Source organism: Aquarana catesbeiana, linkage group LG08, assembly GCF_042186555.1.
Source record: "Aquarana catesbeiana isolate 2022-GZ linkage group LG08, ASM4218655v1, whole genome shotgun sequence".
NCBI lineage: Eukaryota > Metazoa > Chordata > Amphibia > Anura > Ranidae > Aquarana > Aquarana catesbeiana.
Window position 1 is genome coordinate 203,797,319 of NC_133331.1, and position 15,912 is coordinate 203,813,230.

Consider the following 15,912-nt stretch of genomic DNA (forward strand, 5'->3'; position numbering starts at 1 on the left):
CATAGCAATCGGTTTTACTACCGACATTTGGAGTTCAGATGTCAGTCCAACAAGCATGCTCAGCCTGACAGCGCAGTGGATAGATGACAAATTTCAATTGCAAAACATCCTACTTAACACACGTGAGTTTGTTGGATCACATACTGGAGCAGCAAAATCTGATGCTTTAAAAACCATGCTTGATACTTGGCACATTGAGAAGTCTAAAATGCATTTGATTGTCCAAGATAATGCACGGAACATGGCAAAGGCAATGGAGGACAGTGAACTTCAAAGCATACCGTGCATGGCACACATGCAACAATTCGCTGTGAATGAAGGATTGCTGAGTCAGCGCACCATATCTGATATCATATCAAAAGGAAGAAAAATTGTGGGTCACTTTAAGCATTCTCCGTTTGCTTATTCCAGATTACAAGCTTTGCAATTGCAGTTTAGAATGGCACCGAAACGACTGCAGCAAGATGTAGCCACTCATTGGAACAGCACCTACTATATGCTACATATATGCTTTTTGAACAAAAGCGTGTTTTAGCTGCATACATTGCAGATTACGAGCTGCCAGCAACACCGAGTGCACATCAGTGGACGTTGAAAATAGTTTGTCTCTTCTATCTCCATTTGAACAGTTAACAAAAGAAATAAGCTCAGCTAATGCTTCCATTGCTGAAGTTATCCCCTTGATTGCTGCACTGAAGCGTCTGCTTGGAAAAGAGGTAGAAACAGACCATGGCGTTAAAAATGGCTAAAACCACTCTACAGGAGGCCGTTACCAACTGGTTTCAAGACACCGAGTCCAACCCTCTGTACTGCATTGCAACAGTTCTAGAGCCTCGATTTAAAGAGCATACAAGCAGCGTGCACGGGAATTAATACTGGCACAAATGGAGGTGGTGGACGCATCTAGTGAAGGAGTTTCGAGGTGTCGCACAGAGGAAAGTGAGAAGCGGTCGCATACAAGTGAAGAGGAGCACACTCCCTCCATATCTAATATGTTTGAAGAAATTTTACACAAATGCACTCCAATCCATAGCGGTGCCACAACAAGTGCAGCTACCCAACAGATGGACATTTGTTTAGCTGAACAGCCTATTGCCAGAAGCGACAATCCCCTTGAGTACTGGCGCATCAACAAAGAACGTTTTCCCTTGCTTGCACAGATTGCACGCAGATATTTATCTACCCCAAGCACCAGTACAGATAGTGAGAGACTATTCAGTCTAGCATCTCATATTCTTGATGAGAAGAGAAACCGTCTCTCCTGTGAGAAAGCTGAACAGATTTTGTTACAGTGAAATCTGCCACTTTTACTGAAATAGATTTAAAAATCCGTAGCATAGACCAATTCATTTACCATGTTGAACATGGTAAATGAATTGGTATTGGACTGTGCTATTGGACAACTGGAACATACAACACAGTATGACTACCTAGTATGTTCCAATTGTCTACTTGTGCCATTTGTTGGTTGTTCATTGTAGTTCTTCTACAGTTTTTTGCACTTCAATTTAAGAGAGAACTCCAGCTTTTGAACAACTGTACCATAGTTTGTTGCTGTTGGGCCAAACTATGTCTCCCCCTAAGCTGTCAGCCCGCTGTATGTGCAAATGCAAAACTGTATGTTCTGTATCTGTGGCTGTCTACATACTACAGTACTATATCGCACTGTGTTCGGGGTATGGGCGGTGACTTGCATAAACACAGACTAGTCTACATTGCATGCTGTGATTGGCTGAGCACCGCTGCTGTAGACTAGTCTGTGTTCCAGGATGTCTCCACCCATACCCGGGGCCGGAACACAGTGCGGTCAACTGGTTGACTATGTATGTAACCCGCAGCTACATACATACACTTATCGCACATCCAGACGCTGACACCTTACGGAGAGAGAACTGAATTACTAGTTCTGATGTAAGTTGGAAATTAATAAAATATAAACAAAGTCAGTCTTCGGCATTTTTATATTATTATTATATTAATATTTATTATTATTATTCTATATTATTATTAATTTAATTTTTTTATGACTGTTTGATTTGGTATGGTGGTGCAGTGTGCACTGACTGCAGTCTTATTTTATTTTATTTTTATCTTCTGTGTCCACTGTCCAATTTTATGTGGGTTACTTTTTATTAAAGTACTTTTTGACATTACTGGATTGTAGTATTCTTTTCTTCATAAAATGAATGATTAAGTTGAAAATAAATAATATAACGAATACAACACAATTTTGTATATCCAATAATTTTTTTGGGTAATATATAAAAAAACGTTTTTTGGTTTCGGTGCTGTTTCGGTATCGGTTTTCGGGATCAAGGAAGATTTATTTTCGGTATCGGTTTCGGCCCCAAAAAACCCATTTGGTGCATCCCTAGGTTAAACGTATACAAACAGCGGGGGAGACCGTAGTTCTCAGATTGTGCATTGCTGCTGCTGGAGGGCGGCTAGTGGCTGTCTTGACGAGCTGGTTTTGTCTGTTGCAACCTGCCCTTTCACACAGGCAAAACCGGCCGGCCAACACAGACAAAACTGGACCATTAGCACACTGCAAAGCCGCCCCGCAACAACGAGGCACAATGTGAGAACTACGGTCTTCCCCCGCTGTTTGTATAGGTTTCAGTTGTGGCCGTGAAATGTTATCTCCCATCGAGAGATGCCTCCTGTGATGTGCGCATGCGCCATGGTCACATCACTCCAGCTGATCAGCTGAAGTGCGGCTCCGTCCTGCGCATTCGCGGGCACTATTCGATGGGGGGTACTTCTCGACAGATCACTGGCCTGATCTGTGTGCCAGGATGACTGTTTCTTTATGGTAGGAGGAGGGGTGGGCCACTTAAAGTGAATTTTGCACAGAATATGTACTTAAATTTAAGTAGCAAAAGTACCGTACCTGAATTTCACTTGGTATCGCCCTCTTGCAGTCTCTATAAATCAGAGTGCAGACTGTAAGAAAGAGAAGCAGCACGAGGAGCCACTGAGTTGTACTGTAGTGCAAGGTGTATGCTGATGGTAAGAGAGCAGGTTGGCAGAGTGAGTTGGTGTGCTGCTTTTCCAGTAACAAGCTGGGAGAGGGACAAGACCTGAAAATGTTACTGAACTGTAGCAGGAGAAATATCAGGTATTTTGTCCTGCTAGACACGGCTAAGCTACGAGGCAGAGCTGTATAAATCTCAGAATGGAAAGTAACACAAATCATTTGGCAGTTTAAACAGTTCACATATATGTTCAGTATATCTTCTGTGTATTTAGCTGTTCAACTTCAATATTTGTATCAGTCGAGCTACTGACCTCAAATTCACTATTTCTTTTTGTCTTGGTCTCCAGAAGCCACATTTGTTTTGGCGTAAAGTCTGCAGAGCAGATGAGACAGCAGGCACACATTCAGGTGGTAAGCAAGAGCCTGTACAGCCAAGACAACAGCCGCACACCTTTGTCTTATGGAGTACTGGATCATCGCATGGTATGTCAGTATGGACTGCTGGTTGATTGTAACATCTGTGTTTTATTATTAAATTTAATTACTTGTACTGCCTTTTCGAGCTTGGACCAATACAAGTACAGTGGCTATAAAAAGTCTACACACCCCTGTTAAAATGTCAGGTTTCTGTGATGTAAAAAAAATGAGACAAAGATAAATCATTTCAGAACTTTTTCCACCATTAATGTGACCCATAAACCGTGCAACTCAGTTGAAAAACAAACTGAAATATTTTAGGCAGAGGGAATAAAAATAAAAAACTAAACTAATATGGTTGCATAAATGTGCACACCCTTAGGCCTCTTTCACACGGGGCAGATCAGTCATGATCCGCCCCGTGAACATCCGCTTGCTCAGCGGGGATCGCTCCGCCGATCCCCGCTGAGCAGGAAGATGACAGGTGCATCGCTGCACACTGTGCAGCGACGGACCTGTCAGAGCGCCGCTCTCCCCTATGGGGGGATCGGATGATGACGGTCCATAGTGTCCGTCGTCATCCGATCCGATCCGAAAACGGAGGGAAAAGTAGGTTTTTCCTCCGTTACACTTTTCGGATCGGAGCGGGGTCGGATGTCAGCGGACATGTCACCGCTGACATCCGACGCTCCATAGGGATGAATGTATGTCCGTTTTTCATCCGAAAACGGAAGGATGAAAAACGGACATACGGATCCCTCGTGTGAAAGAGGCCTTAAACTAATATTTTGATTAGTAGCACCTTTTGATTTTATTTCAACACTCAGTCTTTTTGGGTATGAGTCTATCAGTATGGCACATCTTGACTTGGCAATATTTGCCCAATGTTTTTTGCAAAAACACTCCAAATCTGTCAGATTGCGAGGGCATCTCCTGTGCACAGCCCTCTTCAGATCACCCCACATATTTTCAATGGCATTAAGGTCTGGGCTCTCTGGCTTGGCCGTTCCAAAACTTGAATCTTCTTCTGGTGAAGCCATTCCTTTGTCGATTTGGATGTATGATTTGGGTTGTTGTCATGCTGAAAGATGACGTTCCTCTTCATGTTCAGCTTTCTAGCAGAAGCCTGAAGGTTTTGTGCCAATATTGACTGGCATTTGTAACTGTTCCTAATTCCCTATACCTTGACTAATGCCCCTGTTCCAGCTGAAGAAAAACAACCCCAAAGCATGATGCTGCCACCACCATGCTTCACTGTGGGTATGGTGTTCTTTTGGTGATGTTTAGAGTTGTTTTTGCACCAAACATCTTTTGGAATTATGGCCAAAAAGTTCAACCTTGGTTTCATCAGACCATAACACATTTTCCCACATGCTTTTGGGAGGACTGCAGATGTGTTTTTGCAATATTTAACTGGGTTTGGATGTTTTTCTTCCTAAAGAAAAGGCTTCCGTCTTGCCACTATACCCCATAGCCCAGACATGAAGAATATGGGAGATTGTTGTCACATGTACCACACAGCCAGTACTTGCCAGATATTCCTGCAGCACCTTTAATGTTGCTGTAGGCCTCTTGGCAGCCTCCCTGACCAGTTTTGTTCTCGTCTTTTCATAAATTTTGAAAAGATGTCCAGTTCTTGGTAATGTCACTGTTGTGCCATATTTTCTCCATTTGATGACGGTCTTCACTGTGTTCCATGGTATATCTAACGCTTTGGAAAAACGTTTGTACCCTTCTCACGACTGATACCTTTTTAACAATGAGATCTCTCTGATGCTTTGGAAGCTCTCTGCGGACCATGGCTTTTGCTGTAGGATGCGACTAAGAAAATGTTAGGAAAAACCTACTAGAACAGCTGAACTTTTTTTGGGTTTATTCAGAGGCACTTTAAATGATGGTAGGTGTGTACTGACTCCTTTTTAACATGAGTTTGAATGTGATTGTTTAAGTCTGAACACAGCTACAACCCCAGTTATAAGAGGGTGTGCACACTTATGCAACCACATTATTTTATTTTTTTATTTTTACTTCTCCCCCCTAAAAGATTTCAGTTTGTTTTTCAACTGAGTTGTACAGTTTATACGTCACATTAAAGGTGGAAAAAGTTCTGAAATTATTTATCTTTGTCTCATTTTTTTTTCACATCATAGAAACCTGACATTTTAACAGGGGTATGTAGACATTTTTTATATCAACTGTATGTAAATAACATACCTTACCAATTCCCCTGGAAATCCCTGAAGTAGACACTGCTACTTCACCTATCTCCACTTGCCTCTGGTTCCCAGGCTGAGCAGCCGGCCTGATGGATTTTGAACACAGGAGGTCGGACACGCAGCATGGGCACCATTCGGAGAATGCTTTTAATTTTCTGATTGAATGCAGCCTGTTCTCTGGATGAAGCCGAGAGCCAGGGTAGTGACATCATACTGTGGTTTGCAATCCATCGTCCCTTTTGATGTGGTGAAGTTGTCCTGTCCTCTTAGCAGAAAAGCACCCCCAAAGCATATTGTTTCCACCTCCATGTTTGACGATGGGGGTGATATTCTTGGGGTCATAGGCAGTAATCCTCTTTCAAACATGATGCGTTGAGTTGATGCCAAAGAGCTCGATTTTGGTCTCATCTGACCACAACACTTTCACCCAGTTCTCCACGGAATCATTCAGATGTTCATTAGCAAACTTCAGATGGGCGTGTACATGTGCTTTCTTGAGCAGGGGGACCTTGCGGGTGCTGCAGGATTTCAGTCCTTCACGGCGTAGTGTGTTACCAATTGTTTTCTTGGTTACTATGGTCCCAGCTGCCTTGAGATCCTTAGACCGAGGGAGATTGACAGTTATTTTGTGTTTCTTCCATTTGCGAATAATCTCACCAATTGTTGTCACCTTCTCACCAAGCTGCTTGGCGTCTTGTTGCCCATTCCAGCCTTGTGTAGGTCTACAATCTTGTACCTGACATCCTTGGACAGCTCTTTGGTCTTGGCCATGGTGGAGAGATTGGAATTGGGTTGATTGCTTCTGTGGACAGGTGTCTTTTATACAGGTAAGCTGAGATTAGGAGCACTCTTAAATGTATTGCTCCTAATCTCAGCTTGTTACCTGTATAGAAGACACCTGGGAGCCAGTAATCTTGCTGATAGGGGATCAAATACTTATTTCACTAATTTTTGTTGTTCTGTGTCTCACTGTAAAAATAAATCCTACTATTAAAATTAGACTGATCATTTCTTTGTCAGTGGCCAAATGTACAAAATCAGCAGGGGGTCAAATACTTTTTTCCCCTCACTTTAATGGTTTCCATACTGATAATCCTTCCACCTTCTACAAGCTGCTGAGATAATATCTAAAGATAAAGCAAAAATATAGTGCTCAAAAAAGTAATTAACCCCCCAAACTATTCAACAAAATAAAAAAATTATTTCTGTACTTATTAAATGCAAGTATATCCATCAAAAAGTGCATGTATACCTCTAAATTGTGCCTCCAATATGTTTATTTTTTTTTTTATTTATTTTTTTTTTTTAACCTGTGAAAATTTTGTAGAGAAGGTGCAGAAATCCTATAAAGTGCTAGAAGTCATCCAGTCGTTGGCTTGAAATTTTGGAAAATGCAAAGTGTAAAATTCATTAGTGCAAAATATTATGAAGTGACGAGTCCATATAGGATGCAGCAGATGAATATTATGTACATTGGTGAGTTCCATCTGAACACTATATCCCTTTTGGGGGTTAACTCACCAAGAGCAATTGATCCCTTAAAGTGGTTGTAAACCCTTTACAACCACTTTATACTACAGGCAAGCCTATAATTAAGCTTACCTATAGCTAATTTGGATGTTAATTTTGGCTGTTGGATGTCATTGGCACACGCGCACTTAAGCAAACTGAAGCAATAGCACGTACGTGCCATTGCTTCAGTTGTACTGTGTTGTTACCGGCGGTTTACGCACACATGCGGGAGTTACGTCATCGCGGCTCCGGCCAATCACAGCGACGGAGCTGCGATACCTGGATGTAACCCCCCGGGGAGATGTCGGCCACCGGAGTGGTGAACGAGGACCGCTGCGGGCGGCTTCGATCTCAGGTAAGTAATTCATAATGAGCTAGTATGCTATGCATACTAGTTCATTATGCCTTTGTCTTGCAGGTGTTTTTTTTTGTTTTGTTTTGTTTTTTGCATTTTTTTAAAAGGGTTTACAACCACTTTAAAGGATAAGTTCTCCTTTTGTAACATGTTACACCCATATTCAGGTTGTAACATGTTACGAATAGATTGGTACTGTAGTTCATTTAACCACTTCAGCCCCGGAAGGATTTACCCCCTTCCTGGCCAGAGCACTTTTTACAATTTGGCACTGCGTCGCTTTAACTGCTAATTGCGCGGTCATGCAATGCTGTACCCAAACGAAATTTGCGTCCTTTTCTTCCCACAAATAGAGCTTTCTTTTGATGGTATTTGATCACCTCTGCCGTTTTTATTTTTTGCGCTATACACGGAAAAAGACCGAAAATTTAGAAAAAAAATGATATTTTCTACTTTTTGTTCTAAAAAAAAAATCCAATAAACTCAATTTTAGTCATACATTTAGGCCAAAATGTATTCGGCCACATGTCTTTGGTAAAAAAAATGTCAATAAGTATATATTTATTGGTTTGCGCAAAAGTTATAGCGCCTACAAACTAGGGTACATTTTCTAGAATTTACACAGCCTTTAATCTATGACTGCCTATGTCGTTTCTTGAGGTGCTAAAATGGCAGGGCAGTACAAAACCCCCACAAATGACCCCATTTTGGAAAGTAGACACCCCAAGAAAATTGCTGAGTGGCATGTTGAGCCCATTGAATATTCATTTTTTTTGTCCCAAGTGATTGAATAATGACAAACAAAAAAAAAAAAAAAATTACAAAAAGTTGTCACTAAATGATATATTGCTCACACAGGCCATGGGCATATGACAAAGCCCTTTCTGACACTTTTTGACTACATGAAAAAATTATTTTTTTTTTGCAAGAAAATTACTTTGAACCCCCAAACATTATATATTTTTTTTAAAGCAAATGCCCTACAGATTAAAATGGTGGGTGTTTCATTATTTTTTTTCACACAGTATTTGCGCAGCGATTTTTCAAACGCATTTTTTGGGGAAAAAAAACACACTTTTTTTTATTTTAATGCACTAAAACACACTATATTGCCCAAATGTTTGATGAAATAAAAAAGATGATCTTAGGCCGAGTACATGGATACCAAACATGACATGCTTTAAAATTGTGCACAAACGTGCAGTGGCAACAAAATAAATACATTTTTAAAAGCCTTTAAAAGCCTTTACAGGTTACCACTTTAGATTTACAGAGGAGGTCTACTGTTAAAATGACTGCCCTCGATCTGACCTTCGCGGTGATACCTCACATGCATGGTGCAATTGCTGTTTACATTTGACCCCAGACCGACGCTTGCGTTCGCCTTAGCGCGAGAGCAGGGGGGGACAGGGGTGCTTCTTATTTTTTTGCTTTTTTTTATCTTATTTTTAAACTGTTCCTTTCATATATATTTTTTTTTTTAAATCATTTTTATTGTTATCTCAGGGAATGTAAATATCCCCTATGATAGCAATAGGTAGTGACAGGTACTCTTTTTTGAAAAAATTGGGGTCTATTAGACCCTAGATTTCTCCTCTGCCCTCAAAGCATCTGACCACACCAAGATCGGTGTGATAAAATGCTTCCCCAATTTCCCAATGGCGCTGTTTACATCCGGCAAAATCTAAGTCATAAAATGCCCGTAGCTTCCGGTTTCTTAGGCCATAGAGATGTTTGGAGCCACTCTGGTCTCTGATCAGCTCTATGGTCAGCTGGCTGAATCACCGGCTGCATTCTCAGGTTCCCTGTTGAGACAGGAGAGCCAGAGAAAAACACGGAAGACGGTGGTGGTGGTGGTGGGGGGGGGGGCATTCCCTCCCACTGCTTGTAAAAGCAGTCTAGAGGCTAATTAGCCGCTAGGATTGCTTTTACATGAAAGCCGACCGCTGGCTGAAAAGAATGATACCAAGATGATACCTAAACCTGCAGGCATCATTCTGGTATAACCACTCAAAGTCGTGAATGGTGTACCTGAAGACAAAAAAATGGTTAACAATAAAGCACAGTAAACGGTAAAGTATAAAAAATTACATAACTGAAAAGCAAACATGATAAAACATAATAACAATAAAACATTGCAGAATAGAACACAGTAAAAAAGAGCAGAACAATAGAGAGAATAGAGAGAGGTCCTATGCAAACCCTGCTATATACAAGATGAATTATGTATTTATGTTACTCAAATAAATTATAATTTGCATATACCTCCACTACCCAGTTGTTTCATTTAAAGTCCCAACTTCCTTGTACTTTGAACTGAATAGAGAGAGGGAGAATAATAAAACGACAACTATTTTTTTTTATTTTATATTTTTGTTTGTGGTTTTTTTTTACACTTTTTTTTGTAACTGTAACTTTTATAACTGTAACCGGTTCCAGGGTCGGGTCTCTCAAAATGCGATGGCATCTTGGGAGACCCTGTGAAAGTGTGCCTAGTCTGTGCAATGCTGTACCCTACGCTAATACTCAACTAGTGCATGGTAGCGTTCAAAACATTCACCGATGCAAAGACCAGGATTGTCAGGGCAGGAGGGACAATAATAGCGGGTGTCACGCTTATATCCGCGCTTGCTGCAGACACAACATCTTTTTTGGGGGGGTTCGTTGGGTAGGGGTACTCGGGAGGACATAAAGAAAATGCCTCTCATGCAGCTGACTGCATTTGGTTGGGGATGTGAATGGGGGAAGTACGGGCGCTGCAGAAGTGGTGGGTTCCCAATTAGGATTGGCGAATGCAGCAGGAAGGGCATTATGGGCACGACGGTAGGTGTTTGTCTTCTTGGTGGCAGCGGGATTCTACTTGTGCTTGCCACCTCACCAGCTTGAACTGCACTTATGGGACTCGCCACGTCACCAAGTGTTACTGCAGTGCGGGTTTGACTACGACTGGGGTGTACTAGGGCGCTGGTGCTTGCCAGTTCAATAAAAAGCTACCAAAAAAACTGTTAGCGATCGCAGGGATCAGGCCCGACTCTGCGAACGCTGCAGTTATGCGTTTAGTGTTTTGTAAGTGTCAGTGATCAATCAATACTGCACTTGGGTGGGCTGGGCGGAGGGGCAAAACGCAGGTGCTAGCAGGTATCTGGGCTGATCCCGCTAACACTGCGTTTTTGGGAACCCTAAACTGCTGGGGACGCTAGTATAGATCTGATCGGATCAGATATTGATCCGTTCAGATACTACACCACTAAGGGAGGTGTACGGTAGGTGTTAGCGGTACTGGCGCTAACCTGACGCTGCCTGGGGCGACGCATATCGCCACCGGGCGATCAGGGGGCTAAACCTTTATTCGTTAATAAACGGCGGGTGCCCTGACACTATAAAAAAATAAACGAACTAACCAGCGTCACCCGTAACAGTTATACGGTGATCAGTGGTGAAAGGGTTAACTAGGGGGCAATCAAGGGGTTAAAACCTTTATTAGATAGTATATGGGGGTCCCTGTCGCTATAAAACGCTGACGGCGAACCTAAATATTTACGTCCCTAACTAGCGTCACCAGCGACACTAATACAGCGATCAGAAAAATGATCGCTTAGCGACACTGGCAACGGGGTGATCAAGGGGTTAAAACTTTATTAGGGGGGGTTAGGGGGGTACCCTAGACCTAAAGGGGGCTAACAGTAACTGTCCTACCACAGTAACTGTCACAAACTGACACCATGCAGTAATCAGAAAAAAAAAAAAAAAAAAAACTTGCTTGGTGTCAGTGTGACAGGGAGGGGGGAGGGGTGATTGGGGGGGATCGGAGGTGTAATGTGTGCCTGGCATGTTCTACTGTGTGTGTGTGTTGTGCACTCACATTACAGTCTTCTCTCCTCGGCAACGGAAAATGCCGAGGAGAGATGACATAATTTCCTCTGCCTCTGTGTACAATACAGAGGCAGGGAAATGATTTGATTGGCCAGGAGCGATCGTGAGGGGGGGGCCACGAATGGATGGCCTCCCCCTCACCACCAATCGCCAGGGAGGATTTGCCGACCGCCGCAGGCACCGGGGGGGTCCGATCGGACCCCCCACCCGCGGGCAGGCAAGGACGTACCTGTAAGTCCTTTTGCCTGCCCGTGCCGCTCAGCTGACGTACATCGTCGTGCGGCGGTCGGCAACTGGTTAATATGGTTTCCTATGGCACACATTCACTTCTGTGCTTTTTTTCAACCGCTGCGTATCTGGAAAGGGTCAAGGACTTTTTTCAACGCAAAACGGTGCTTTTTTTGATTCAGTATACAGTAAAACATTGGATTGTGAGTAACGTGGTTTACGAGTGTTTAGCAATACAAGCTGTTTTTTTTTGTTTTTTTGTTTTTGTTTTTTTTTTAATTCTGACTCGATTTGTGAGCGTTGTCTCGCAAGATGAGCAGGATTCATGCCTCTCGGGTGTGCAGTACCGCATGTGGTCAGAGGTGCCGTTGATGCTCGGAAACACTCCGTTCCCGAGTGTCTCCGAGCGTTTCCAGCACCCCCTACCTCTGGCCACATGCGGTACTGCATACACTAGCAGTGACACTGGAACAAATTATCTGAGTTTCCATTGATTCCTATGGGGAATCTCGCTTTAATATACAAGGACTTTGAATTACAAGCATACTTCTGGAACAGATTATGCTCCTAATCCAGGGTAGGGTACTACTGTACTTCAATGGAGAAGCTGCAGAAAAGCATGTAGTGTGTAATGTGGGTCCATATGCAAAACGCAGCAAAATCGTACGTGCAAAACGCACTGCAGAAAGCACTGTAGAAATGGATCAAAAGCAAACTGCATAAGTGTGAACTGAGCCTTATGCTGGCCATACATGTATTGATTTTCGGACAAGAATATTCATACGAAAAATCTTTGTACATTCACTGAATGGAAGAATGTCGTTTGAAAATTTCACTTGCTTTTAACATTCAGTTTTAACATGAATGTAATTTCTGAAAATTCCTTTGACCAAGAAGTTTTCTATTCTACTCCTTCGAATTTTTCCATCACTGTGGTCGAAAATGTTGATTTGACCCCACTAATGATTAGAAAATCAAGCAAGAGTTCTTTAAATTACATTTTTTTTGAAGGATGACTTCGTTTTTGTATGGCCAGCATATAATATATTACAGTTCTGCCTGAAAATCTGCAAAACAGTCTTTAATTTTTTTTTCTTTAAATAAAAAATTTGATTGGAGTCTGATATTTACCAGATTCAACCTCCTAATAGTATATGCAATATATCTCTTCGGTCTAACTTTCTCAGAGTGGATTCAAGATTTTGCACCCTAACTATATAGTTGGTTATTTATATTTACCACTGCATAGAGATATATTTAGGAATAAATTGCTTTTTTTAAATTTTTATTTTTAAGGTTATTATCTGATTAATCAAAACTATAATCGGCGAACTAATTGATTATAAAAATAATCGTTAGTTGCAGCCCTACTGTACACCACACTACCAAGTCATGTGCAATTCCTGTTTGTGATGTCAATTTGCCACTATGGCACCCAACACATTTCGTCACATCCAGGCTTTCTCAAGAGCAGTCTTGTCAAGCACTATGAAAGTGATAGCGGGAATACTAGCCTATATGGGAGAATAGAAATTCTTTCAGTCTAGGAATTGATTTGTTAGTTTGTGGAACAGGTCTCTTACCAATCTGTCCCCATGTACTGATGTTTTGCAGTACTAGAAGTGTATACTTTCTAGACTATATTCCATATTGAATTGTAAACCTGGACTCATGAAAAACTTAATCAATTCAGCAAATATATTGTATTGTGTATGAATTGAAGCCATAGACTACAACATACTTTGAGTAAGGGATGTTCATAGATTGTGTAACCTCTACCATGTTCATAAAATATTAGCACAGGATGCCTCCCCATGGTGGCCATCATAATGGCTTAAAAATTGTTACCAAACGTAAAGTAGCTGTTTTATAACATTAATCTCAACAATTCGATCACAGAATTGATCATTATAATATTTACCTGGTTTAAGTTAAAGGTTTTCTACTTTCGGTGATTCCCTCATCATGTAGATGTATACAAATTAGCAATATCTCATGTTACCAGGATGAGATCTGTGCTCTGTTTAGAAAATTGACATGATGATAATTATATTGTTGTGCTTGTGAACTTATATTCTCTATTAAAATTTGAGCTCCAGGCAGATATAATTAAACATACATTCATGCAGGTATGTGTTAAATAAAAAAAATCAGTAAATATATATTTTTTAAAATTAGACTTAGTACCTGAATTTGGCTTGTTATAAGGATCCTGCACTCCCCTTGACTGCACAGCTCAGACTGGGAGAGGCAAAAGCAATCCAAGCAACCAATCCGTTATGCTGCAGTGTTCATGTGCTAACCAAGAACATGCTGACAAGAAGAAAGAAAAGAGTAAGGCCTGGTTCACACTATTGCAAATAGGATGCGGTATCACAGCATCCAATTCTCAATAGCTTGAGATTGTGACCGGCCCTCTATGGAGCCGGTTCACGTACCTCCGATGTGGCTCTGGTGGAAATTTGCACAGGAGGCCTGTGCATCTTTTGGTCCGTTTCAGGTCCGAATTCAGCCCAAAACTTGGGCTGAATCCGGACCTGAAACGGTGAACCAGGACGCACAGGACTCCTGCTGGGAACCGCATCGACATTAGGTGTGAACTGAGCCTGATAGAGATGAGCTATTCAATCTGCTTCTTCTCCTTTTATTGTCCAATCTCAGGTGGGGGGCAGGGACAGGGACAAGACCCAGACCTAGTTGAATTACTTAACTGCAGTAGAGAGAGGTCAAATCTCTAGGCTGGCTGTGCTGTGTGATGGGGCTGTGTAAAGATCAGGAATTAAAGCAAATCCTTTGGGTAAAACAGCCCTCCCATAGGTATTTCACCTGTGTCTGCCAGGAGCTCAGCTTTAAATTTAAACAAATCTATAAAATCGACTTCTGACTTTTAATTTTGTATATTTATTTAGGGTACAAGTGAGAAGGACCGACCTTGCCAGACTTGTGGGAAAAACTTGGCAGATTGTTTGGGTCACTATGGTTACTTAGATTTGGAGTTACCTTGCTTCCATGTAGGATACTTTAAAGCAGTCATTGGAATTTTACAGGTGAGACTTTTCTAATTGCATCTATTTTCTGGTTTATTTGCCTAAAAAAAAGTTAATCATTAGAAACAAACGAAATAGAAGAAAATATGAAAAAAACTCACTTCACATCCCAGCTTCTCATGTGATCCGGGGAATGGTAAGGATTCCAAATACCATGAGAATACTGTGTAGAAGCCATTCCTACACATTTTGGAAACCATTTTTTTCTCAGGATCTTGAGATCAGGTTTAGTGGTGTAAGGAGCCCCCAGAAGCCTCAGGTATGAGGGTATTTATTTATTTTTTTTTATCTTCTAATAGTTTTAATTCTTGAATTCAGATTTTTTTTTTTTTTTTCACTCGGGGGGTGCTGCACTAATAATGAGCAGACCTGAGGTTTTTTCCACCTCCAAGTTCAAGCTAAACTCTAAAACAAAATATTAGTGTATTGCTTACTAGTGCTTAGATGTGGCAATTGTTTTATTTATTTCAGGCTAAGAACATTGTTAGCATGTAGAAAAAATACCTGCGGATCTTGTTGAAATGTGTTTGTACTTGTCAATCACTTATTCCCCTACCCCCTTTCTTCTCCTTGTTTGCAGACCATATCAGGAGAGCAGCCTTAAGGACATCCATTGCTCCCTTCTGAGATACAGTGCAGCGAGTGAATGTAGCCACCTAAGGGCAGAAAGTGTTATTCGCAGGGTTACAAAAAATTAGTTATGTTTTAAAGGAGTACAGCCAAAGCTCGTTTCGCTGTACTTCACCTGTGGATCACAGGAGTGCAGTTAATTTTGTACTCCTGTGACCCATTTTCAGCAGACAGCGGGCTGAAGCCCACTGTCTGCTGACATCACAGAGCCAGTCCAGGCTCGGGCAAGATTGCAACCATATGGTCGGGATCTGCCCAGACGCCTGGAACGGCACTCAGCTCAGCCTCTCAGTGAGCCTCTGAGAGCCTGAGCCGGCCATTGCCACCCCTTCCACAGCTCATCGCTCCAGTGAAAAGGGGGCAGAACAGAGAGCCGGTAACTGACAGTCGATTGCTCTCTGCTCAGAGAGCTCCAAGAACCTTGCAATCGGCGGTATTTGATCCCTCAAGAGCCGTCGGGGGACAGACGCAACATCGGGTAAGTATGAATTTGAAAAAACAAACCCCTACTTCTCTTTTTAAGTACAATTTCTTCACCTGATCTGTCTTTGTTACTTTTTGTTTGGATGCCAGAGTAGCTAAGTAGTGAAAGCAGGAAATGGATAAAAGCCATGGAAAATTCATATTAAAAAACAAGTCAACTATATGAGGTGCTAG

At 41.7% G+C, this 15,912-nt stretch overlaps 1 protein-coding gene across 1 annotated transcript in view; it reads left to right on the forward strand.

Annotated features, from left to right (window-relative positions):
- The window catches only part of POLR3A (RNA polymerase III subunit A), a 143,072-nt gene that overhangs the window by 4,578 nt on the left and 122,582 nt on the right, over nucleotides 1–15,912 (forward strand). The window contains exons 2-3 of the mRNA XM_073596832.1: nucleotides 3,325–3,460; nucleotides 14,488–14,625. Of these exons, the coding sequence (XP_073452933.1) occupies nucleotides 3,325–3,460; nucleotides 14,488–14,625 (274 nt within the window). The remainder of the gene's footprint in view (nucleotides 1–3,324; nucleotides 3,461–14,487; nucleotides 14,626–15,912) is intronic.